Below are 26,480 nucleotides of genomic sequence, written 5' to 3' on the forward strand. Positions count from 1 at the left end.
ATTTCATGCTTTTATCACAAACTGTACAATTCTTCCCTATTTTTGAGCTAAGCTACTCCACTACTAGGAGAAATTAAGGTCTTGTGAGGATATAGCTTTTATTTTGTATTTTAAATACGCCTAACTTTCCAATGCTGCCTGTATGTTATTTAAAAAATAGCTTCTACCTGTGAGATATTTTACATTTTAAAGTCAGGGGACAAGGACAGCCAGGACAAGATGTGTGTCTCGGTGGTCTTATGCAAACATGTTTGGTAATCTTTGACCTTAATAAACTTCAGCCTTTAAATGCCGCATAGAATCGTTCGTTCGGTTTTTGACACTGTACCTTTAAATAGAGCCTGCCCCCAGTGCGCATGCGCAGCCTGTGTTTAGTTTTCTCCAACCTGAGGAACTGTCTAGTGTCGCTGCGCTAGCAAATCCATCGCTGCCAGTTCTTGTCATGTTTTGAGAGCAACAGCGGAGCTTTTTTCCCCTCACTGGAATACAAGGAGACACCACCACACACTTCTGTCAACGAAGTCCACGTCTGAAGATGCTTAAACCGCTGTGGGAATAGACCAGTCGGACCAACAACAGTTCAAAGTCTTTCGCTCAATGCCCCCCAGTCGGCAAGAATAGCCTTCCAGTTCCCACATCACACCACATCACATCCATGTTGACTGCGGCAGCCTTCGTACTGGGTCCAGGGCTACAAACACCACAACCCCTTTGTTCTTCTGTGGCAAAGATCCGGCTAAATCACAGCGGTTTGTGGAAGGACCATCGTATGTTACAATGTACATCCCTGTTTGAGTCTGAAGGATTGTTTACGCGTTAAAATGGCTGCTGAAATGGCATTTGGAAGAGAGTGGTCTTGAATCAATGCAGTAACGTTACATTACCTAGCTGAAGCTAAACTGTAAATAAGCTATACAGGCTAACAAATGATGTTTTAGCTAGGCACAGCATTCAACGAGTTAGCTGCTTTAATAGCTTTAATCGATGGTCGGCTCTTTTGGTCGGTTCTTCCAGCAAGAGGTCGGGTGAAGGGAATTCCTCCCACTCCAAATCTATGCATGCGGTTAAACAAGCAGCCTTTAAAAACACTTAGCTAACACTGCATTTCCTCAGCCATTTGCCTCCAAAGCTTTGTAAACAGGCTCAGCTAAGCCTTCATGTGAGTATGCATAACACTCAGCGAATATGCAGGACTTCTTTGTTGTAATTGAAACAGCCTGAGTAGCCGAGGCTTCCTCCCAAAGCAGACCTTAAAGGCCCCGGTCTTTGACTCGGCTTCGTCGACCTGGCAAAGCAAAAATGGATCCTGGGGGGAAATGTAAGACTGAACTCTTTCTTTTCGGACCCAAAGTAGCCTTCCACAGCGACCTGCGGGGGATCAACAGATACTTGGTGGTCTATGTATTGTTTTACTTTGTACTGTTCACTCACGCCTCCCCGGCTAAACCGTGTGACAAGAATTGTCTCTCTGGAAAATGTATCAACGGATCCTGCATCTGTGACCGAGGATGGGTTGGAGATCATTGCCAGCACTGCCAAGGGAGGTTCAAGTGAGTAAATCTCAACTCAACTGTGACAAACATCAGATTGCTTGTCATTGTTTTCATAATTCCTGAGTTTAAAAATAGTCTGAGCCACCCAAAGTAGGTTAGGATCAAATATGATCCAGTTGTGGCTGTGTTGCATTAAATAACAATGTCAGCAGAGATCACTGGCACTCAAACTTGTGTGCACCCAGCTTTTTGGGAGATGGATTGCAGTTAAAATGAAAAAACTCACTCACACGACAAAAACAAACCCCCTTTACACACTTTGATTAAGCACAGCAACCCAAACCTTCCTCAAAACTATATTTTTGAATGAACCAGCAGCCTCGACAGACCTGTTGAGCTCGGCACTCAGAAGATTCAGGAGTTATTGACAGAGATTTGTAATATTTGATGAACAATCTGTATGGAAATGCCTGGAATGGAAACAAGCATATGGCCCAGCTTTGAATTTTTGGGTGCATCATTTCCATCATTGCTTATCCAGTTAAAAACAAGACAAAAAAGTTCATGTACCCCCACACCAAATTGCTGACACCACCATCAGATTAAAAAAAATAGGTGAAATAAAGTTCAGCATGATAGCATCAGCAAACTCATTCAGCTTTGACTCACTGCATATTTTTCCGCTGATCATCCACACCTCACCTGCAGTAGATCTATACCCACCCCACAGTTTGAAAACCACTTCCTTGATCTTGTGATTATTTCCTTGATTAATCTTTTGGTGTTAGAAAAAGGCTCATCACAGTTTCCTAAATCCCCTAGATGACACATTCAAATTGATTAAGAGTCTAAAACTAGAAGAGATTAAGTTAAGCAACACAAACAATCAGAAAAGCAGCAAATCTTCACAGTTAATAAACTGGAACTAAGTAATGTTGGTGTTTTGTTTGAAAATTGACTTTTAATCCAGAAAAGTTGCAGATTAGAGTCTGGTGGATGACTAATTGATTATCCAAGTAATCATCTAGTGAATATTTCTCACTTTGCCTGCAGCCTCCGTCAGTCCTTCAGTTAGTTGTTTGTGATTTATCTGTGTTAACTTGGAGATATATGAATGTGATACCCACATGACTGATGTTCACAATCCAGTCTGCACATGTGTGCATGGACCAGAAGACCCAACATGCACTGTTTTATTGACTCACAGTCTGATGCATTTGCATTGATTCCAAATCCTGAAAGAAATAAATTCCTCCAGCTTTTGCCAGACAAAGGAGCCTATAGTGGCTTTGGGGGGAAACATCTGCAACTGATTGATTTTGCATATGCCTTGCAGCCTGGATGGTATATTGCTCCTAAATTCAACAAATATGGCTGTTGTTCCACACAGGTAAATGCTATGTCAATCTCCCCAGTAGGTGCACAGGTAGTAATTCGGAAAGGGCAGGGAAATAATGGCAAGTGACCGAAGAATAAACGTCAAACTGCTCCATAATAATAATCTTGAGCGCGACTCTTGACAGGAGCATCTAATAGCTTTTTAGTTCACCTGAGATGCGCTCTGTGGTACAGAAGTGCTTTGATCACAGTAATTACCATTACTCCTGAATGTGTCTGAGGTTTTGTACAGGTTGTCATCAGGCATGTTGTCAGGGAATAACCTCCCCATCACCTAGAGACACACCGCTGAAATGTGAGAATTTAACTGTTGGTCTCTCTGCAGTCAGCGGAGTGGAGACGTGCACCCTGGTTAATACATGACCAGTTACACATTGCTGCATGAAAACGTTGTGGCTTCCCTTCGTAACAAGTATGAAATCCCATCTTGAAAGTTTAAATCGGAATCACAGCATAATTTCGTGTTTATGATGCGTTATAATGTCTGATTTTAAATGGACGAGGACCGAATGTCACACAGAGTCTTGAATTGTTTAGGGACAGGCGCTTGCACAGTATAGTATTTCCCTGTGAAGTCCAAAGTGCGGCATGAAAAATTCATCACTCTTGGATGTCTGCACCACCCTAACTCATTGCTGGTTGCATGCAGCTGGGTGTTTATACCATAAATGCGCCCCTTGATCAATTGACTCATCATAAAGTCTATCAATATCTCAAGCATATCTATTATAGTAGATGCTTTATGATGTGAGAGTAAATAAAGTCCAAAATAATTTTGAGGGAGATGTTTTAAGCTACACATCAAGTTTGAATCTTGTCATACCTTTATGAGATTATAACCCATGTCTAGCCCATTATGCTGTCAAAACCCCCAAATTGAAAGTCGTCTTATATCATGTGTCGTTGACGTAAAAGGCAATCCAGTTCCTGTGTTACTCAGACCACCCACAACAGCGCAGTATGTATTTGTGCAGCTTCCAAAGTCAGAAATAAAAGAACCGGAGCTCTCAGTCTGTCAAGGCCTGACTCTGACTGATACCCATTTTTGGATTCATGAAGTATTTGTCTCAACTTTGACATCCAAAAGAGTTTTTTCTATCAAAGTCCAATCTGTTGCAAACCAGAAAATGCGTCCCTGTGTCGAGAAACTAGTTTCAGGTAATCTGTCTCCTCATCATTTTCAATTCATTCTTGAGTGCAATGGCACAGTCTTGTGGGTGGGATGCATATAAGTGTAATTTCTTGTGATATGGGACAGTGACGAATGTCCATTTAAAAGTCATCTATCATCATGGCACACTAGTGTGGTCTGTGGGGTGAAGAGGAAGACTTTGTTGAGAATTGTTTCCAGTGTCAGACTTGAGGTGTGGGCAGAAAGGAGCAGAGGAAGCTTTTTAAGAGACAGATGATTGAATCGTTTGGTTGGCAGGGATTGACCTTGGACTGACTGACAGATTTTTGGCTTCTTATCTTGAATCTGGGGAATTGAATGCAGTGTGTTGCTCTATAATCAGACACATGGGTTCACCTTTGGAGAAGACTTTAAGCCAGGCAGTGTCAAGGAATACTTTGATCAATTATTGTCAGAGTTGATTGACCTTTGTTTAAAATGTAAAGAGATGAGTGTTTGTCAGAGAATGCAGTTGGCATTTGTTAACTTTTCTACTTTGAAGGAGTTTGTGATACTTAATTAGTGAGATCATTTACATACCAGAGGACTTCAGACACACAGCTGAAGTTGCACAAAATGTTTGTGTCGTTAAATCGGGATGTCTCTTCCAAATTCTGAGCTACAAAATGCTTTCAACCTAAAAAATTGTCTGGATTTCAACCACTTTTGATCAACAGACCACCGACTGGGCGTCATGCTGCTGTAGGGTGGTTTGAGAAACATAAAAACCAGGCAAATTACAAATGAAAATGGAAGTTTTCAAGATTGTCATGTCTAAAGCTTAGTCGCAAAGAAAATATAAAAGAAGGAACAGTCATGTTGACAGTGACAGCGTTCGAGAAGCCAGAGTTTGGTGTCAGTTTTATTGGAGTCAGTGGGGTGGACACTGCAAATCACACTTTAACCCATCAAATCTTTGTTGTTTCAACTTTGACTGAAAAATTCTTCCACCAGATTAAAAAGCACACTTCAGTGATGCTTACTGACTTTTTAAAATCTAAATATGCATGTTTGTTTTCCTTGTTATTGGTCTCCAAACAGATCATAGCTCTGTCCAGCAGCTGCATCTCAGCTTCTGCTGGATTGTTTTAATTAAGTGACAAAGACTTAAGCCAATGTACTTACTCCCTATTTGTATGACACTATCTTACGGTTTAAAAGCTTAAATGTGCAATTTATGAAATGCTTTTCAAACAACAATATTCAGTAATTGAGTTTAATTCGTGTGTTTGATGTCTTGGAGAAGATCCTCTTGTCTTTTAGGCGACACATCAAATTAGATGATTATTATGATTAATACTGTGCTCTTTTTTTGGCTTTAACTCTCTTGAACGAGAGCTGCCCAGAGAGCTGGGTGCTTCACAAAGGAAAAGCAGTTGTCATTTGTTAACTTCATACTGTCAAAAGAACTTAATGAATAAGATTCTCTACTTGCAAACTCTTAAAACTGACAAACCAGAGGACTTAACAGTGTTTGGCAATATGAAGTGACACATCACCCAAAGTGGTTTGTGTCATTTCAGCTTGATGTCCAATTAGTGTAATAGTACTACTGGTTCTGAACTACAAAATGCTTTTTCAACCCAGAGCATTTTCTGGATTTCAGCCATTTTTTTAATCACCTGATGAACAGTCAGACCAGAAGGATGATTTTAATGAGAGATTTAGGCCAATCTACTTACTGAACTCCCAATTTTTCTGACATTAGCTTACTGTTGTGAAGCTTAAATGTTCAATTCCTGAATGCTATTTCTGAAAGTACAGATTTCAAACAACAATATTCAGCACTTTGATTAATGTTTTTGTTCTCGGAGAAGGTCCTCTGTCTTAAACACAACAAGTCGATGATTACTATTGGTTAAAAATGCTCGTTTCCTCGTCTTTTCTGGCTTTAACATCGGATGCTACTTTCCAAGCTGCATCACTCATGTTAGGGATGCATGATAATTGGGTTTTTCGATGATATCCGATATGCCGATATAGAACAACTTATTTGACCTGTAACCAAAACCAATATTGACAAATCCACTACCTACCTAATTTTAGTGATCATTAAGTCTCTTCTTGAGTGGTATTAACATCATAACATCAGTGATAATTAAGTCTCTAGTATCTAGTATCTCTGGTATTAACATCATATTACTCTTATCATGACGGTCCGCCAGCCGATGGAAACATGAAATAGAATACTTTTCATCCATCCATTTTTGTAACCGCTTATCCTCTTGAGGGTCGCGTATCCCAGCTGAGGGCGAGACGCGGGGTTCACCCTGGACAGGACGCCAGACTATCACAGGGCTGACATAAAGACAGACAACCATTCACACTCACGGCCAATTTAGTGTCACCAATTAACCTACATGTCCTTGGACTGTGGGAGGAAGCTGGAGTACCCGGAGAAAACCCACACTGACAGGGGGAGAACTTTCAAACTCCCTCCTGGGATTGAACCAGAAACCCTCTTGCTGTGAGGCGACAGTGCTAACCACTACTCTACCGTGCCGCCCTAGAATACTTTTCAATATATATAATATTGATTCATTGTCCAAAATACGAAGAAGCATGTTGGCTGATTCTAGCCTAATAGTTCATTTTAATAATAATATTGGCCGATACCGATGACATGCCGATATTATCATGCATCGTTAACCCATGTTGTGAAAAAAATTACCTTGAGTTGACAGCCGTTGGCATTAACTTTAAGACAATACAGTTGGTGTGTAGCTCATGTTAATCTTACATACATGTATACATACATATCAGTCCATGAACATATACTACAAGAATTGTTTGTTTAGATTTATTCGTATCATTCAACTTTAATCTGTAGTTCCCTTCCTTTGTGTATATTGTAGATTTCTGTTCCTATTTGTTTAAGACATACAATTTTAAATCCAAAGGTGCCTCTATATGGATCCATCTATATAGCAGAAATGACGGCTACTGGCCTGATGTTGTTGTTTGTTATCTATATTACATATATATATGTGTTTTTCTCTTTATCTGTTGGTTTACTGTTTCACCGTGATCATCATGTGTCATCATATGACCAAAGTGCTTGTGTTTAAAGACGGCGTCTCTGTATGTATAGCTAAGTCTGAAGATGAGCATTAGCTCATAATATCACTCATAAATGTGCCAATAAATTGCACTTCAGAGCGCTACAGTCTTAGGACCTGTGTTCATGTCTTCATTGCTGTCTTCTATTAGTCCAGCCTCTGTGATAAGACATTACTGTGCTGACTGTGCTGACGTCTGTCTTCTGATTCAGGTTGACGGAGCCCTCAGGATACCTCACCGACGGTCCAATCAACTACAAGTACAAAACAAAGTGCACCTGGCTTATCGAGGGCTAGTAAGTACTTTTTGTAAATTGGTATGTTTAACCAAAGCTGAGCACATGCAGCCAAATTTAATTATGCAGTGCAAACTGATTAAAGCAATTAAAGCGAGGCGGTCTGCATCTCTGCTGGAGGAAGTGTGCTTGTTGTTGCTTACACAGTATAATGTAAAGTGGGATCTAGCATTCGGAGGGGTCTGAATCTTTGCCTGTTGAGCTGGGTTTGACTGCTACATTTTTAATCAGCAATCATCCAGAGAGACGAAGAACCCTTGTACCTGGTGATGCTTTTAATTGTCATGGCAACCGTGGTCAATGTGAGGACAGAGCTGTTTGGAAATTGGCAGGATGGAAAGAGAGGGCAGCCTATCACCCCTAGGTCCTTAAAACATTTTGAGAAAAACAACATATATTGTTTTTATCCTTGTATTCTTTTGGTTAAATGATAATCAGTATCCAGTGGAATACTTTGCTGATTTTCCATCAGGTCTGTGTTGGGGAGTGTGTGCAGATAAATGCTGTTTGGCTTCCCCACATGCCGCCAGCTTTCCGAGCTCCCGGCCCATCCACCAGCTAAAATCCGCTGCATGACATGAAATACATCATCAATGACACAAAAAAACGAGCTTTACGTCATCCAGTTGATTTTTGCTCATGGCACGGGTGGGAACTTTCCAGGGGGGAAGCCAAACACTTTGCATAACCTCCCCACACTGCAGTGACACAGATATGGTTGAAAATCTGCAAACTATCCCTTTATGTATATTTATGAATAACTTGTTTTGTGTTCACTTCCTCCTGAAACACATCAAGCAGCGGTGAAGTGCAACTTGGCGGAATAATTACATTTTTCTGTGGCCTGAAGGCAGGAAGAAACTCTTTGTACCGTCAGTCAGCATGTCCCAGGAGTCACAGGACTCTGATGATGATTGGCTGTGGGTATTCTCTGGCCGCAATTCGCTGCTTAAAGTTGAATTATCCTCAACTTTTATTCTGGCCGGACATCACTGCAGAATCAGAAGCTCAAAAGCTTTCCATAGACATTGCATAGCAGCTCGCCACAGGCCACACTTTGCCACTGCTTGGTGTGTTTTCAGTGTTATACTTAAATTACATCCGGATGTATGGACAGGCTGTGTGCATCGGGCACCTAGAGTACAGTTACACTACAATAAAGATAATGTGTCAGTGTTATCATCAATAAATACTACGTCTATTAGCAATGAGCAAATCCTGCACTTGAAAAAAAATCTGTATGCAGTCCAAATGTTCATCCATGAAACCTAAACCATCATTCATTTGTTTCCTCCACAGTCCAAATGCGGTTCTTCGGTTAAGATTTAACCACTTTGCCACAGAATGTAGTTGGGACCATATGTACGTCTATGATGGGGACTCGATATATGCCCCGTTGGTTGCTGTTTTCAGGTGAGAAACTCTAAAATGAGATAATGTATTGACACTTTAGCAAATATGTTGTTCTAATTGGATGTATATGTTTTTCTTGGATATGAGGTTAAAATGATTTTGTTCTTCATTTGATGTAATAAGTCCAGACCAGGGGTGTCAAACTCATTTTAGTTCATGGGCCACACTTTCTTTTAGTCTTAAGAAGTACAAGTACATTTGGAAAGCATTAATACATTTGCAAAACAGATGATGAACAGCCTGAGATGTCTCAAGAAAAATTAGTGCAGTTTCAACAGTATTTCTCAGGTTGTCCACATTCAATCGGTCTCCTAATCATCGTCGCACCAAAACATCTGGACCTATACCTTCTTGAAGACGTGATCTCCATCTGGTTACAAATGAACTCTGGTGTGGTCTGTTTGTGGTGAGAACGTGTTCCGACCTCGAGCCGAACCAACTGCAGTCACATGATATTGTTTGGGTTAAACATGAGCATGTTACAGTCCTGGAGGATTATTAATGTGCACCTCCTCCTCTACTGCCTTAATATGCACATACGGTGCATCCAGTGCAACCAAACATTGTTTTCTAGGTCTAGTAGTTTGCCTAATACGAACAATGACAGCAATATAGTCCACGATGACCAGCGCTAAAATCAACCTGCGTAGTTGTCCCTCCATTGTGACATTAGAAAGTGTCACATTTATCTTGCAAGTGTACTCTTCTTCAACGTTTGGTTTACTTCCTTGATTTTTCCCGCATGGACATTTTGACCAATCAAGAGCAGCTTTCTCACACAAGGCATTTGATCTGGTCCACTTGTAAATGCTGCTGTGAGAGCACAAATCAACTCCAGGCAATTATACAACTTTGTAACAAAATTAGTCACTGATTCAGACCAAAGCAAGACAACTCTAGGTCTGAAAGCATCCATAGCCGTCTTAAGTGCACCAATATAAGGTATAAGTCATTAATTGGACTGGATTGAACCCTTTGATGGGTCGGTTCTGGCCTGTGGGCTGTATGTTTGACACTCCTGCTCTTGCCAGTCACTGTAATGTTGTGTGAGTTGTGAGAAAGTGATGCCAATTAATTTTCTCCACTTCCCTTTAGTGGTCTCATTGTGCCAGAGATACGAGGAAATGAGACGGTCCCTGAGGTTGAGACGACTTCAGGCTACGCACTACTACACTTTTTCAGCGATGCTGCCTATAACCTGACGGGATTTGAAATATTTTACTCGTAAGTGTCCAGGAGCTACAGTTGAACTTAATCCACAAGCAAAACATTACGTAATATAAAACCTTACATTGATTATATTGTTAGTGTTGGATTACTCAGCGGGAAGCACTCAGCTGAGGTTGTGTTTTAGGCCGTCACCTGTGTTAAAAGACATTTTCCAAGTTTTCACTGATGTGTGGAATCTATTGTAAGCTACAGTGGACTGGTTTCAGGTCCATTTAATTCCCCTAGCTGGTGATGGATGGTAACATGTTTCATCTCAGCAACAAAAAGACTGGTACAAGAGCTTTTCTGTCAGACTAAAACCCGCAGCAACAATCACTGCTAATGACCAGTGACCTGCTCAATAGCTTTTCATCCATTACCCATCTTTGTATCTGCTGCACCTTTGTCGAACACGAGATGATGCTCATTAATCTTCCTCTGTCTCCAAGTGAAGGTCTGTGAGTGGCCTAAATAGCATGTACAGTGTTTGGCTAAATGAAAACATCTTTCTGTCCAGGATCAACTCATGTCCCAATAACTGCTCCGGCCATGGGAAGTGCACCCCGGGTAACTCGGCTGCCAGCAGAGTGTACTGTGAATGTGACAAGTACTGGAAAGGCGAGGCTTGTGACATCCCTTACTGCAGGAACAACTGCGGCAGCCCCGACCACGGCTACTGCGACCTCACCGGGGAGAAGCTGTGTGTCTGCAATGACAGCTGGCAAGGTAACAGAAAGCTCTGTGCAAACCCAAAAGATTTGCAGACTGTCAGATCCAAAGCAAGGCCTAAAGTATCTAAACCAAGTAGAGATACAGTTAAGATTGGGACATTATTCCCAAGCAGTATGTAACTAAAGCCCGGTTTCCACCAAACACTTTCGGTATGGTACCTTTGGAACCAAAAGTAACCCTTCAGACATGTTACCTCGACCCTTGGTCCACTTAGCGTTCTCACCGCAAACAGTACTCTTTCATGTTGGCAGGGTTGTTGTCACTCACTGCTCCATCCAGCACTCACTGTATTTCCTCCTTTATCACTCTGCACCTCGTTTATTGTCCACAGAACAGGGTTTCACATCAACATTTTGAGAACAAAGTAGAACAGGCTGCAGTGAGAGTCTCTCTCTATGGGATATTTAAAAATAGCGAGTTTGTGCATTTAGTCCTTCTCAGACAAGCTTAGGGGTTTAGTGTTGCTGGAGCCCACAGAAACAACGCTCCGTGACGATGACAGAAGAAAACTGTTTTTCTCACATGCCTCCAAGGACAAAGAATCCAAAAATGGATAAAATTCTTGATGAATTGAAGTCACAGGAGTCCGTGTTTAACAACGGCAAAACTTTACCAAAACATTCGTCTACACACTCCCACACAATTTGTGCAGTGTAATCCAAATCTCATTTATCCAGTCGAATACTCCCCAAACACATGCATACACTTCAGCATAAACAGTCTAACACAGACGAGTCACACATGCATTTGAACTTTACTCAATGGAATGCCAAGCAGATTTCAAATGCATGTGCTTGCACAGACACGCTACTCCTATGCAAAGTGTTTTAAATAGTAAGGTTTTGCATGTGTTTGGGAAGCACTGAGCATACAACTTGATAAATAAGACTCGGACTATAAAGCACAAGTTGTGTGAGAGGTTGTAAATGGATGATTTTATGTAGTTTTGATGATGAAATTTGGTTTCCGTCATCAAGAACTTTGGATTCTTTTTTCACCGTGGAGGCATTTGAGAAAAACGAAAAAAAGTTTTCTTAATAAATTCAATGTATCACGAGGTGAGTAATGAATGTAGACATGATCATTTTGTGGGTGAAGTGTTCCTTTAATGTGATTTTATTCTGTGAGCCACCCACACTAGCCTTTTGAAACATTTTTAGCATGTACCAAGAGAAAGTGGACAATTAACACAGCAACACTGCTTTAGAACTTCACAGTGTTGTCGCGAAAATCTTTGAGGAAACGGAGTGTTTTAAAATGTGAAATGTCCAGCTAAGAATGATTATGATGGAAGCTGAGTTTTAACACCCAAATGCCCAAAATATTGCCGTTATCTGCCCCTACAACAGCAGTATAACCTGGTGTGACCTGACACATCTGGACCCCACTCTACCAGAGTTTGATATTGTTTTATTGAGTGTAGAATTATTAGCCTGGGGTACAGAGTAGCTCACCTGGTAGAGCGGGCGCCCATTGCACAAAGGCTGTGTCCTTGCCGCAGCGGTTGCAGGTTCAGTTCCATCCTGCGGCCCTTTGCTGCACGTCATAACCCCTTTTTCACTCCCTCTTTCAGGCGAAATTAGGAGTGCTACACCTATTCAGTGCAGTGAAGAGACACAGGAAAATAACACAAAACACCTTCAGAAAACAGACTGCCACAGCTGACAGCACAGGTTCATAAGTAAAATCAATAAATACTATGAAATTTTGCACTATAAAAAGAGGTTATTCAATGCTAGTTGGAGTTCAGAGTGTTTATGACCAAGGGAAAGATGCTGTAAAGGAATGTAAATCTAGCTCCAAAGTGGATTACCAAACTTTACAATATCAGTGGAATAAATATCTCTTCTCAGATGTATTATGGATCAGCTTTTAGCTAGTTTAACTCACAACAGTTATGAATACTAGAATACTTAAGACCTATCATTATCTATCATTTTACAGCACTCTGAACACTGAGAGATGAATCACATGCTCAAACTTTTGCAATCACAGGTTGTAAAATGCTGTCACTCCCCCCGTGTCTGCTGCTGTGATTATGCAGGAAGACGTAATGAAGACCTTGTTAGCAGACAAGTGTGAGCAGCTGTGTTGTTTTGTGTCATAATGCTGATCGGTAACACGCCGATAAGCCCTATGACAGAGTGTTATTATGGGCCTCCAGCTGGAGGAAGCCAAATGCTTTCACGTGATGAAACTTGACAGAATCATTAGCAGAGGCATGCGCTTTTTTCAGCGTGGCCTTCATTCACACACAGTTTAACATATTCACACCTCCCCTGCCTGTCATGTTCGGTTAAGGAGCGGTCATGCTTCTGTTTAGGTTTGAGAGCGGCATGTTTGCTCTTCAAAGTTTCACTGAGTAGGAATGAAAACATGTGTCGGATGCTGCTGAAAAATTCCATCCCAGAATGTCGTTCTTTATCTTAAAATAGCACAGCTGTGAAGAGAATTTTGTTTTATAACTGTTGAGCCAAGATCTTCGAGGTTAATTTCTTTCTCATCCTGTCACGTAGGCCCAGACTGCTCCTTAACTGTACCATCAACTGAGTCCTTCTGGGTCCTCCCAAGTGTCAAGCCCTTCGGCACATCACTCGCCAGAGCCTCCCATAAGACTGTGGTGCAAGAAAAGGTCATGTGGGTGGTGGGCGGATACACGTTCAACTACAGCTCCTTCCAGATGATTCTCAAGTAAGTCATAGCATAGTTTGTCCTTAAAGCAGGGGTTCCCAACTTCCCAATTTTGAAGTGCCATTTCCTGAGTGACTAACGGACAGCCACGTGACGGAGACAGTAAACTAACTTTAAGACGTGACCAAACACAAGTATGAAACTGAGTGTATTAAACTGTGTGGACCTTGAACTGATGACTAAGGAGAAATCTGGACTCTGTGGTTGGACCAGTTGGGAGCCACTGTCCTAAAGTATTTATTTTTCCACAAGCAAAATGTCTGTTTATGTGTTTTTGAATGAGAAAATAAAACAATACATCTTTCACATCAGGGACCTGAGCTCAGATCTGAGTACACATGACTACAGGCACAGTATGTCGATCTGTGCCTGAGTCCACTTTTAAAGGTGGTCTCGGATGTGGTTCATGTGTACTCAGGTACAGTTTTCCTCAGGTGTGAAAACCAACTGACTCAAAACATGGAAGTAGGCTGCTATTAAATGCGAGTAGCAAAGGCATTTCCCAGCCGGTCTCCGCCAAATCTGTGTATGTGTGCAGCACACACAGATCTCATCCTCTGAACTGCATGGTCATGGGTGTAAAAGTAGTGGACGCAGGCAGGAGGGCCCTTTTTACACAGACATCCTGCAATAGGGCCGCAGCGAAGCCCCTTCGTTACGTAAGCTTTGCTTTTTTTCACAGAACCAATCAATGGCAGCATCATGCCACCCCAGTGTGAGATAGCATGCCAACATTGTGGAAGCAAAAGAGGTGTGATGAGCCAGCATAAGGCTCTAGTGTGACACATGGCATAAGGAGAGAGCACTTTCAATAACAGTGGCATAACATGGCAGTCGTTCTGTTCCATGGCAGCCTGAATTTATTCATTGTGGGGAGTGTAAAGAGCTCCTGGACCTCAGTTTCTCCCCAGTTTGTGGATATTTTCAGTTTCAGTTTTTCTTCTTTGAGTTAGCTGCTAACTGCTTCCAGCTGCCTTTTAAATTTCCCGGCAGTGGGTTGCACACATAACACATTATCAGAACGTCACACCCGTCCCGTCCTGCTGGCTGTCCCTTTGCCACAAATGTTGATTCGCCACTGTAACTACCTTCGCTGCTGGCTTAAAGGCGAGACAGCTCTGTCCCCCCATCTCCGCAATTGTGTTAGTTTGACCAGTCCACCTTACAGTGGAGATCAACAAATCAACAAACACCAAAGCATGCTGTGCCCACCAGATGTGTGGTCTTTATGTATTGATAGCCTGAGTTGTTTTTTTATTACTCCATCAAAAGCCTCACCCTCAGATTAAGTCCCGACTATGCCCTTACTTTAAATGCTCCCATACACATCTAAGCAAAAGCTATTAAAGGAGGAAGTGTGGACAAGCTGGTGGCTTTTTAGAAAACCATCTGTGAAGCAGTTCCCTTGGGAAAACCCAACCCATTGTCAGAGCTACCTGTTTCACTTTGTCAAAACTGCCAAGCTAAGATCTCAGCTGTGTCCTTTGTGAATGTATACGTTGCACATTCACTTGACTAAATTGAGACTTTAGCATTTAGTGTACTTGGATGACTGTCCAGATAAAACTGACTTCTGTGCTGACTCATGTCCTGGCTCAGAGTTAAGTGATAGTTTTTTGTCTTCATTGCCTGGACAGGCTCTCTCCATCTGCGCCATCTGTTCGTTCATCATCTGGTGCTGTGATTGCTGAGGAAAATTGTTCCTGGCCTCCAAAAGTATTTTGAGTAAATGACCGATGTGTGATGACATGACCAGGTGTCCCGTTGTATTGTGAATGCCTACAAACATTTTTCCTGTTGTGTGCAAAACCTTGAGCTAAACAAAAGTATTTTTAAGTTCCATTGTTCAGGCTTTAAGGGCATCTATTGGCAGAAATGGAATATAATAAAATTAGAATGATGTGTTTGATGTATAATCACCTGAAAATAAGAACTGTTGTATTTTTGTTACCTTAGAATGCGCTGTTATGTCTACATAGGTAGTGGGTCCTTGTCCTCAGAATCCATCATGTTGCACCGTCATGTTTCTACAGTAGCCCAGAACAGACAAACCAAACACTGGCTCTAAATAGGGTCATTCATGGTTTTTGGCCAAGCAGTCCCTCATTGACGAGCCGAACAGCGTCAGATTAACACTGATTTTTAATGCGAAACTGCTTTATTCAGTGTTTTTACCTGTTTATCGCCTGGTCAGTTTGTTTAAAAGGCAACGAGACCTCTGCAGGTAATTTGGCTCCTGGTAAAAACCTCCTTAACAATGAACACTGAAAGAATCGTAACTGGGATTTCACACTTTCACACCGGAGAAGTTTTAGTTGGTTGTAGTCTGCAGTCCTCACTGCTAGGTGCCACTAAATCCTACACACAGCTCCTTCACCTACGCTTTTAAGGTATTTTCACACCAAAAGCAATTAATTTGTGCAAATAAATCACGTCAGTTTAAAAATTCAAGCCCATATATCTCTATCAGCCTTTCCACACTCTGAAACTTAGCTTTTTGTCCCACAGCTGTTTCGATTTCTGCAAATTTTGAATGCCGATTAAAAACAAGCCGAACAATAAAGTGACTTTTGTCATTATAATAAAAAAATAAAACTAATAATATTTGTAAACTTTATTTGTAGAGCACTTTTCGAGCTGAAAGCAAGGTGAAAAAAATACAAAACAAAAATGATACTAGCAAAACATAAGCATATGCAAACATACACATGGCTACATACATACACTCCCATACACACAAGTTGTAATGTCACAAATGTCTTAAATCTCTTCATACTGTCACACAACAATATGGATAGCTTGTAATATAATGTCCTCTTTGACAAAATAAAATGAAGATCATAAAATATAAGGAAAATTTTTGAATATTCTATATCTTGGGTGCGATTTTTCGTTTCGTCCTTGGTGTGAAAAGGCGTTAAAGCAGTCACTTTAGCATTAAGGAAACTGCTACTTTTTGTGTGCCTTGATTAAATCAGCTGATCATGAGGTAAAAATATATATAATATATTTGGAGGGACAACATATATGTGTGCACAGGGTGTATACAGGTCCTCTTAAAATGTCTTAAATTAAGTTTTCTTAATATAAGGCCTTAAAAAGTCTGAAATTGTCTAAAATTCAGATTCAATGGGTCTGAAATATTTTCGGTCACATTACTGTGAAAATTCCTCCGGCCTGACAGACCCAATGACTGTTTACAATCATTGGACAGACCGAAGAAAAATAATTTTCCCCACGGTATTTCTCTAAAATGGGGTGGCTGAGCTCAGCCTCAGAGATAGTGTAAGGAGCTCGGACATCCAGGAGGTCCTGGGGCAGACCTGGGAACACTTTGGGGTCCCCCAGGAGGAGCTGGAAAGCGTTTGCTAGGGAGAGGGACGTCTGGGGTGCTTTGCTTGGCCTGCTGCCCCCGCAACCCGGTCTTAAATTTCATCTAAGGTGGTATTCAAAAGGTCTTATAAAGTCTTAAATTTAACTTGGTTTTATCTGTAGACACCCTGGTGCAGTGTTTTTAGCATGCAGGTGATGAATGCACTTCATGCTCTGCGTAAGTTTTCATGCATCAGAGTGTAATGTTCTGTTTCTTTGCTCTGCAGCTACAACCTGGAGAGTGGCATCTGGAACACCGTTCCCATCAACAGTGGCCCTGTGCCAAGATACGGCCACTCACTCGCTGCCTACCAGGTAAACACACACAGATTTGCCTCAACCTCTCCGGGTACAGATGGAATTTAGAAGACCACAACTGTTAGCAGGAGGGAGGGATAATTAGATGGGGGTGAAGAAGCAATAAAAGTTTGCTCACACACGAAGGAAACCACAGCTGTCGCTTTCAAAGGGAAATTGCTCATTTTCAGTATTAACATGTCATCTTCAAATAACTACACGGCTTCAAACACAAAGTTAAGAGACATGTTTTCATTCGCATGACTACATACTTATGATTACTAGAAAAAAGATTTGGGTTCTAAGTCGGCAATGTTCCTATTTCTAAGATGAGCAAGCTTTATGGCTCTATAAACTGAACAGATTTCAACTTAACAGGCTTGTTTAAAAAAGCACATTTTATATCATGGTGTTTTGACACACTTTAGCCTTTCTTTTCCCTTTAATTACAACATGCATCAGCTTCTCTGCAAGCTCGTTTAAACACTGAACTCTCTTCTCTTCTCAGGATGATATCTATATGTTTGGTGGGAAGCTGGAGGCGGGCTGGGCAAATGTGACAGACGAGCTGTGGGTGTTCAACATACCCAGCCGGACGTGGCAGCGGAGAAACCCTGTGGTTGGCCCACCGACCCAGGCTCAGATCTACGCTGTGGAGGGTCACTCAGCCCACTGCATCTCGCTAGACGGGGGCGAAGCCATCATGCTGGTCATCTTTGGCTACTCCCCCATCTATAGCTACGTCAGCAATGTTCAGGAGTACAACCTGAGTGAGTCACAGCTTTAAGAGACTGTTTGTTTCTCAGCCTATTGGCTCTCTAGATTTTTGCACCCCATCGCATGACATCTGGTACATCCTAGGAAAAGGTATCTCTTTAACACAGTACAAAACTGAAATTCCAGATAGCTTGTGTCGGCAGTAATCCGCATATCTCCTCCTAATAAGAGAGAACAGGTTGACACAACAAGTTTTTGGAGAATGTTTTGATGAGTCTGAGCTCAGCTTCAAAACCAGCGAGTCAGAGTGGTTTGAAATTATAGAGTGCTTTAGAAACCTTTTCCTTTGCTTTATTTATAGAGATTTTATCCATTTATCACACAACAGTAAAAAAAAAAACCTGCCCACAGAATGATCATTTGTTCCCTTGAATTCGGAAGAAAACTGCATGCCTCTAGGGTGAACAGAGGATTTAAAAAAGGAGAACATTCATGAATTGAAGTAAATAGGGATTACCAGCAAAAGTTTATCAAAACATCCTTTTACAAACTCTCACACAACTTTTGCAGTATAATCCAAGTCTCATTTATCAAGTCGTATACTCAGTACTTCTCAAACACATGCATTTTTGCTAAAACGCTACAATATAAAACACTTATGATCATGAGAAGTGTGCCCTGAGCATGCCTTACCACGATACCAAGGCGTTCCCAGGCCAGATGAGATATGTAATCCCTCCAGTGTGTTCTGGGTCTGCCCCGGGGCCTCCTACCAGTTGGACATGCCCTAAACACCTCTAACAGGAGGCATCCTGATGAGATGCCTGGACCATCTCTCAAGTTTGTGAACGGAAGTCTTGGTATAGATTTGCCATTGTTAAAGCACGTTCCCCTTTTGCTGCAATTTGGATTGAACTTTTTTGGATTCTTCTTTCACTTTGGAGGCATGCAAGAAAAACAGTTTCCTTACCTAATAAATTTAACATGCGATGAGTAACTGATATACACACTATCATTATGTGGGCAAAGTGTTCCTTAAACACAAGTTATCATCTCAAAGTACTAATATGTACACAAAGATAAGGAATACTGGAAAGAAACGAAATAGCAAAATCAACAACATCCAAAACCGATCACAAAAATCAAAACAAACACGTGCATCATAATGTATTGAAGAATAGATAGGACAGACTGCCTGTAGAGGTATGAGTTCATAGTTCCACACCAGGTATGGATCTTTTTTAATTGAAAACCTGCTTAAACTCTTGTAAATCCACCAAAAAACCCACCAAATTTCACAATTAAATTTTGGACCCCAGAAGCTAAGAAGCATTGTAGCCTCTTTGTCAGTTGTCAGTGAGGTGTAATGAGCGGAAAAATTAATAATCTAAACCTGTAAAATGATAGAAAGTGCACACAATAAATTGATACTAGCCATTCATGACAGTCTGTTGTTGTCTGCCACATAATATCAAGATTTTAAAGGCAAAGAAATTGCTTTTCCATAGCACAATTATAACAACATAAGCTGACCAAAGTGCTTTACAAACACAGGCAGCATAAAACATGTCAGAGGAGCAGACAACAAAATCATGTACATACCAGACAGAGACCAATATAAAGTTCCTTAGTAATGCAAAAACTATTAAGCAGCCATTATAGGAGACCAGCTTCCTCCAAATGATTAAGTATCATTTGATTCCTGTCATTTTCTTCCTTCTGTATTAAAAGCTTCCTGTTCATGTCTTGTCGTCAGGGTCCAACACGTGGCTGGTGCCTGAGACCAAAGGTGCCGTTCCACAGGGAGGCTACGGCCACAGCAGCACGTATGACACTGCCAGTGGTAGCGTGTTTGTTCACGGAGGCTACAAGGCGCTGCCTGCCAACAAGTACGGCCTTGTTGATGACCTCTACCGCTATGACGTTAACACCCGGACATGGTAATCAACACATTATGCATACACGTCTGTGTATATGGCATTGCTACACCTTTTCTCGTCGCACCTGCCCTTGACGCACTTGTCATGCATATGCTTTAGGTTCATTCTGAGAGAGAGCGGCTTTCCACGGTACTTGCACTCGGCTGTGCTGCTCAGCGGCACCCTGCTTATCTTCGGTGGCAACACACATAACGACACATCGCTCAGCAACGGGGCCAAGTGTTTCTCTGCTGACTTCCTCGCCTACGACATCGGTACAACTCATTTTACTCTTTCTAACATGTTGCAGTTTCAATGGTGACCTCTCCCATGGTGCTATTAGCAGCTTGAATGTTTGTTGAAAATATCCTGTCAATATGTCATAAGCACAAAGACAAACCAGATGCTCTCTTACATGTGGTGTCATGTGTTCTTCAGCTTGTGACGAGTGGAGGCTGCTGCCGAAACCAGACCTGCACAGAGATGTCAACCGCTTTGGTCACTCTGCTGTGGTCAGCAACGGGTGAGTCTTTGCGAAAGGAGTCTGCACTCAGACTAAAACACACCGGACTACATAAATATAACGTAATGAATTGGTCAACTTCACTATTTCCTGAATTTCACTGACTTTTTCAAAATGCAACACGGCTGTTTCAAACTGTCACATTATGTGCTGGGCAGATATTATCAGTCCACAAGACGAGGGTGGCTTCAACCACAGGTGCTTTCCCTGCACACTCTTTTTTTTTCTTTCTGTTTTCTGTTTCCATCACTGGCAGCCATGACTGTGTCTGGATGTTTGAGTAGACTACACAGGGTAGCCTGAGGAACGCCGAGTTTTGCTGCTGCGTCTTGTTGTTTTTCTCTTTTTTTTGGCAGTTTGTCACAAACCCTGTTTTTCATGGAGAGAAAATGACTTTCTTTTTCCCGTCATGATTTTTAATGTGCATGCAGCACCAGCCGCAGGTGGCCAGGTGGAGGCAGAGTTACTATGAGAGTATCACGGGAGTAAAGTTAAAGAAAAAGAACTTCCAGAGTTTTAAATTGTTTCCATATGTTGCCATGTATGAAAAGGCCCAAAATGAACACTGTAAGTGGACTACTTGATTACTATAAGTGAGTTATTTAAACAGCTGATGCATATAAGTGGTTTCCACTGTACTAAAAACATGAATAAAATGTGACTGCTTGTCATTTTTCACCATTTTTATATCTTAACACCCAAATCCAGGTCATTTTGCCTTGTTTTATATTTTACACACATATATTATTACACATATTTTTTTCTGTGCTATGCAATATTGTTGGTTACTCTTTGTAAACACGCCCACCAGTGAAAGTGAAAATAAAAGCCAACGCCAGATTCAATCTCATTTGACATTTCACCTCCTTATATTATATTCGCGTTGTTCTTGGTTGCACCTGATCACTGCCTTTTTATTAAGCACCAACCTCACCTGAGCGCTGTGGGGGTACACGCCCATTAACGTCCTGAGCACAGAAAATAAAAAAAAATACAGGCAGAAGGCAGACTCTCTGCAGAAAAATACACCACCACCACACACTTCTATGATTTAGAGGGAATACCTCTGAATGCGTCTGTGTTGTTTATTATGGAAATCCTGCATGATATATCTTCATATTATACTCATCTGTCCTGATATTAACTCAGTAACTGAAAGTAGTCTCACTTTCATTTCATTTTCACTTTCGTCTCACATCATAATAAAAAATAATAATAAGAGCTAGCGAAACAAAAACTGCGTGGGTAAATACACATTTTTACAGCCTTAAAGATTAATGTATCTATTGATTATTATTCGAGTCCGGTGTCTTCTTTTTGAGTCTTGCATAGAGTTAGTTTTTCCCTTGTAGTCTCAGTATGTGTTAATTTCTCCATTAAAAAGATTTCCTTTGGTTGAAGGACCAGTTGTTAACCATTGGTGCTTCGTTGGTGGTGTTACTTTACCCCAGGTCCTAGTGATAGCTTTCTTGCTTGCTGCTAGCAATATCATTTGATCAAATATTTGTCACTAGCAATAATATTTTCTTCAGTAAATTTACATAGATAAGGCACCAAACAACTGTAACAACCTTCTATCCTAGCATGTGCTTAAGCTCTTTACATACCATTCCCCAAAATACAGTTATTTTCTCAGTGTGTCTTTAATTTTCAAGACTTGTTGTTTTCCGAGGCAATATTTGGCTTTGAATTTGAAATAGAAATTGTGAATAATCATGCTTGTTAACGTTCCAAACATCCTTTTAATTAATTTTTTGCTACACTTTGGCTGAGTGATTTCTTTCCTCTGAGGATATTTGTAAAGTTAAAAACGACCATAATTAAATCGTCAAGTTTCTTTTTTTTTTTTTTTTTGCTTCTTCTTGTTTTCACCCTGTTCCCATGTTGTCTTTGCCAGGTCCATGTATGTGTTCGGGGGCTTCTCCGGCGTGCTGCTCAACGACGTGCTTGTTTACCGACCCCCCAGCTGCCAGGCCTTCTTGGCAGAGGAGGGGTGCGTGAAGGCCGGGCCAGGGGTCCGCTGCATCTGGAGCAGAGGCCGCTGTCTCCCCTGGGAGCCGAGCATGGCTAATGGAAGCCTCATTCCTGCCCCATTCTGCCCCCCGAAAGCTGGTGAGAGAGCGATCCAAACCTTTTTGCATATTTATCAAAGCTCTCATTTCTGATTGATGCTTTCTTTCCACTTTTGCAAATAATATTTTGTGTTTCTTGAGTGTGCTTTTCCTCCAGAGTGACAACACAGGCATTTAGGCTCTCAGCTGTTACTAATGACTGCTAATGTGGGTTTTAATAAACTCCTTATTATTCTCATCTATCTTTATAGTCACAGTGGATGAGCGGTGCTACCGGTTTTCCGACTGCGCCAGCTGTACAGCCAACACCAATGGGTGCCAGTGGTGCGATGACAAGAAGTGCATCTCTGCCGCCAGCAACTGCACCTCTGTGAGTGGTCCAACAGGGGGCGTCAGAGCACTTCTGGTCTTCTGTTCAGCTCCCTAAAACACTCAAATAGAAACACACATGACATTTTGTGAGCTTGGGATATATATTGCTGTTGAAATGAAGTAATAAGTCAGGTTTTATTAGGTGGTTGTGATGCTTATCTCCTAGGACAGGACTGTGCTTTAGAGGTGGATATATACTCACATGAGTTCGCTCTACACTTCCTTTTCCATCTCAGATTAAAGGCTTAACTGTCCTCCTGTCTCTTCTGTTTTCCCCTGTCTTTTCTGCAGAATGTGAGGAACTTCACCGAGTGTCCAGTGCGGAACGAGCAGGTGTGCAGCAAGCTCGCCAACTGCAAGAGCTGCTCGCTGAATCTCAACTGTCAGTGGGATCAGAATCAGTCAGAGTGCCACGCTTTGCCTGGTAAGATGCATGTTGGAGCTCCCCCAGCACATTTCCATACACATGAACTTACACCATATTCAAGGCTTTGAGAGGAGGCTCAGAGTTACTGTTTTTGTCGCTCTAAGTGTAGCACTTATGATTAAACATGAACCGTATCCTTGATCTCATGGATAGCATTCAACACAAAGCACTTACTGATGTTGTGAGATGATGTCGTGTTCACTGTAATGAATGACTCCTCTGACATTCAGACCCTGGAGGGAATATTTAAACAGACACTCATTACATTTTGCTATTAGGATTTGTACATTGTATTGTAAATCTGATTCAAAGACAGCATCTGGTATTCGCAGAGATGTACTTTCAAGATGTCATCCTGATGTTGTTTATCAGGTCTGGCAGTTTATTTAGTTTACCTCTCACCCTCTACTCCCCCTCCCAAATGTTGACTCCGGCTGAATCTGAAGAATTGTTGCTGTCACTTTATCCATAATTTTCAGTTCGTGAAGCCTTGTCGCCTGAGGGCTTGTAGCAGCAGTGGGAGCTGCAAATCATCTGTGTGTGTGTGCGAGCGTGTATTTCTGATTCTTTGAAAGGGAGTCTCAAACTTGGGTGGCACCAGCCACACACACACACACACACACACACACACACACACAAAATGGGTACACGCATCCATGTGCACTTGCACACACATACATCTAAATGAGAATCCATCGTACTTTTATGATAAGCAGTAATTAACAGGCAATTTGGCGTCCAAAAATCAATCCATTTCTCCAAGACAAATAAATGCAGATTACACTCCTGCTAAAGCTGTTTGACACACACACACACACACACACACACGCAAAGTCTTTAATCTTTAGTCCCCTGTGGTTTGAAAGAAAGCAGACTTCCTACATTCTAGGTTCATGACAATATTCTCTACTTGTGGTCCTTTTTTCTTGGAGTATGGCGCCCCTTGTTGAGCAGTATCTAACTAATGTTTGGAAGTATAACTGATTTGAAAGCATCAATAATTTATATTTCTGTAAAAATGTATGAAATGACCATGTGAAAATAAGACCCCCTTTATACCGGCTGTTCAAGGTGGGAATGTTGCACCGTTAGTCCACTTTGATGTTCTGTATGAAATGTACGAACACAGAAACGGTAGACATTATTGTCAGTATCCCAGCCTGCTGTTATGGAGAGTTATTTCCTCTCACACAGGTGCAGAACGTACGTGCTAGGTGGCTGTTTGCAGTAGTCTTTGCGAAGTGTCAAACAGCAGCTTTTTGGTGGTGACATTTTGGTGTGTCTTGGCTTTAAATGACACTAGACGCCAATGCTGTTGTGTTACATGTCACGCCTCTTGATGGCATGCAATCTGAAATCACAAACTGGGGCAGCATTATGTCGCCGTTATTTGGTTCTGCGTAAAAAAGCGAAGCCGGCGTAATGGCGGATCTTTTTACAGCAGTATTGCTTAATCCCTTGTACCTAAACCCGAATCTGCAGCTCAGCTCAGTTTTACACAGGTTTCAGCTTGTTGTTTAGCCTCACTGTTTTGGTTCACTTGCACTGCTGTCATAGCTTTATTCAAGCCCACAGAAGGCAGCTGTTGTCAACAAAAAATCTCTAAAAACCCTCTATACACAACCTACTTAGCATCAAATGGCAGACAGGCAAAGTTAGCAACTAGCTTCTGAACATAGTTGAGCATTTAGAGGCTAAAGAGTGAGATATTTCCCTCAGGAATTGGTAGGGACCAAAAACAGAGTTAAAAGAGAATGAATGTAGGGCTTAGATTTGCCAGGTGTCCAGAAACATGACTCTACACTAATGTTGATGTTGCTCCGTAACTGTTGTATGTGTAAATCACCAACTGTTTACCTCATCAACTTAGAAGTTTATGATAAGTCAATGTTTTGTTCACATCTTCTGCCCCTCAGTGTAAAAAAAGATCAGTTACTGCAGGATTGTAACATCCGGCACGTCTCGGCTCATACATCTTCTCTTCACTTCTCCAGCCCAGCAGTGCAGTGAGGGATGGAGCCAGGTGGGGGAGGCCTGCCTGAGGATCAACTCCAGCCGCGAGAGTTACGACAACGCTCAACACTACTGCAAGAACCTCAACGGAAACATCGCCTCGCTCACCACCTCCAAACAAGTGGACTTTGTGCTTGAGGAACTGAAGAAGCTCCAGCAACAAGACAAGGTAAATACTGTATATCTTATTCAGTCAGAAATACTTTCAGGAATCCTTGAAAGCCAGGTGATTGGGTATGCAGCTTACTGCTCAGCTGACAGGAGAGAACAGGGAGTGATTCTCTGCTAGTTGAGCCTGTCAGTAATGAGATATGTGTTCTGAGATGATTTTCTCCTGATCAGTTTTGTACTCGTGCGCCGCTGTTTTCTGATTGCGGCCGTGCTTTTAGCTCCTGTGATTCCTGTCTTTCAACCATTTTTCATCAAATTGTTTTCCTCTTGGCAGTGCCACAAGCAGTATGGTTTGTTTTTGACTTTGACACAGTTACAAGTAGACAACAATGCTAGGCTTTAGTTTGTGAGATACTGCTCCTGATGAATCAACCTGTGATAATCAGCACCTCAGTATTGTTTTGTTTTGCCTTGTTTGAATCGTTTTATCCTCTGTAACGCAGTCAGAGTTTCTTCTTTGTGCTTTGTATAACAAACCAGGGCCGCATGACTCACTGTCTGTAGGAAAAATCAGAAGCACCTTTCTAAGGCTGAGCCTGCTGAGTCAGGTTCGCTTGTACTTTCACTTTGATCAGAGGAACTTTGGAATTCCTCTGCTTTCATATTTTGCTTTTTAAGTTTTCTAAACCAGACTACGAGTGTAACTTTAGTATTTTTTTTAACCTTGACCTTATGTTCCCATGTCTTGTGTCTAAATAACTAATTGGACCAGTTTTGAGCAAGAGGCTGCAATGTCACCCCTCTGGGCACGTGTGCACCGTCAATTTATGTCCACTAAGTTCAGTTTATTGTTATAAGTGTCAGACCACATTATGGAAAAGATCCCTACAGACACAGACCTTGTTGTTAAAGAGTAAGATCATTTTTATTTAACTGTTCAGATCAGTAGTTTTCAAACTTTTTGTGTCCAAGACACACCAAAGGGCCATCCAAAATCTGAAGGCACACCTGTATCAATATCTGTGCAGCTTCTGTAACGTGTGTTATCACTCTTGTCCCGACACAAGGCAATAAAGATAAGAAAAAACAAAACAGGTAGCGTTCGTGATACTGTTCTGATTTTCGTGACACTCTTTGTTTCGGTGGTAGGTCATCTTCGCTGGTGCTTTGTTGTAATTTTCTCCGTACAATAAAG

At 41.5% G+C, this 26,480-nt stretch overlaps 1 protein-coding gene across 1 annotated transcript in view; it reads left to right on the top strand.

Moving 5' to 3' along the window:
* The first annotated feature begins 380 nt into the window (after nt 1–380).
* The window catches only part of atrnl1b (attractin-like 1b), a 106,915-nt gene continuing 80,815 nt past the window's right edge, over nt 381–26,480 (top strand). The window contains exons 1-15 of the mRNA XM_050060434.1: nt 381–1,550; nt 7,334–7,417; nt 8,717–8,830; nt 9,926–10,054; nt 10,557–10,765; nt 13,288–13,462; nt 17,062–17,149; nt 17,640–17,901; nt 19,605–19,788; nt 19,888–20,042; nt 20,206–20,290; nt 22,188–22,402; nt 22,614–22,732; nt 23,026–23,158; nt 25,156–25,343. Coding sequence (XP_049916391.1) covers nt 1,300–1,550; nt 7,334–7,417; nt 8,717–8,830; nt 9,926–10,054; nt 10,557–10,765; nt 13,288–13,462; nt 17,062–17,149; nt 17,640–17,901; nt 19,605–19,788; nt 19,888–20,042; nt 20,206–20,290; nt 22,188–22,402; nt 22,614–22,732; nt 23,026–23,158; nt 25,156–25,343 — 2,391 coding nt within the window. The 5' untranslated portion in view covers nt 381–1,299. The remainder of the gene's footprint in view (nt 1,551–7,333; nt 7,418–8,716; nt 8,831–9,925; nt 10,055–10,556; nt 10,766–13,287; nt 13,463–17,061; nt 17,150–17,639; nt 17,902–19,604; nt 19,789–19,887; nt 20,043–20,205; nt 20,291–22,187; nt 22,403–22,613; nt 22,733–23,025; nt 23,159–25,155; nt 25,344–26,480) is intronic.

This window comes from Epinephelus moara, chromosome 13 (assembly GCF_006386435.1).
Source record: "Epinephelus moara isolate mb chromosome 13, YSFRI_EMoa_1.0, whole genome shotgun sequence".
NCBI classification, from domain to species: Eukaryota; Metazoa; Chordata; class Actinopteri; order Perciformes; family Serranidae; genus Epinephelus; species Epinephelus moara.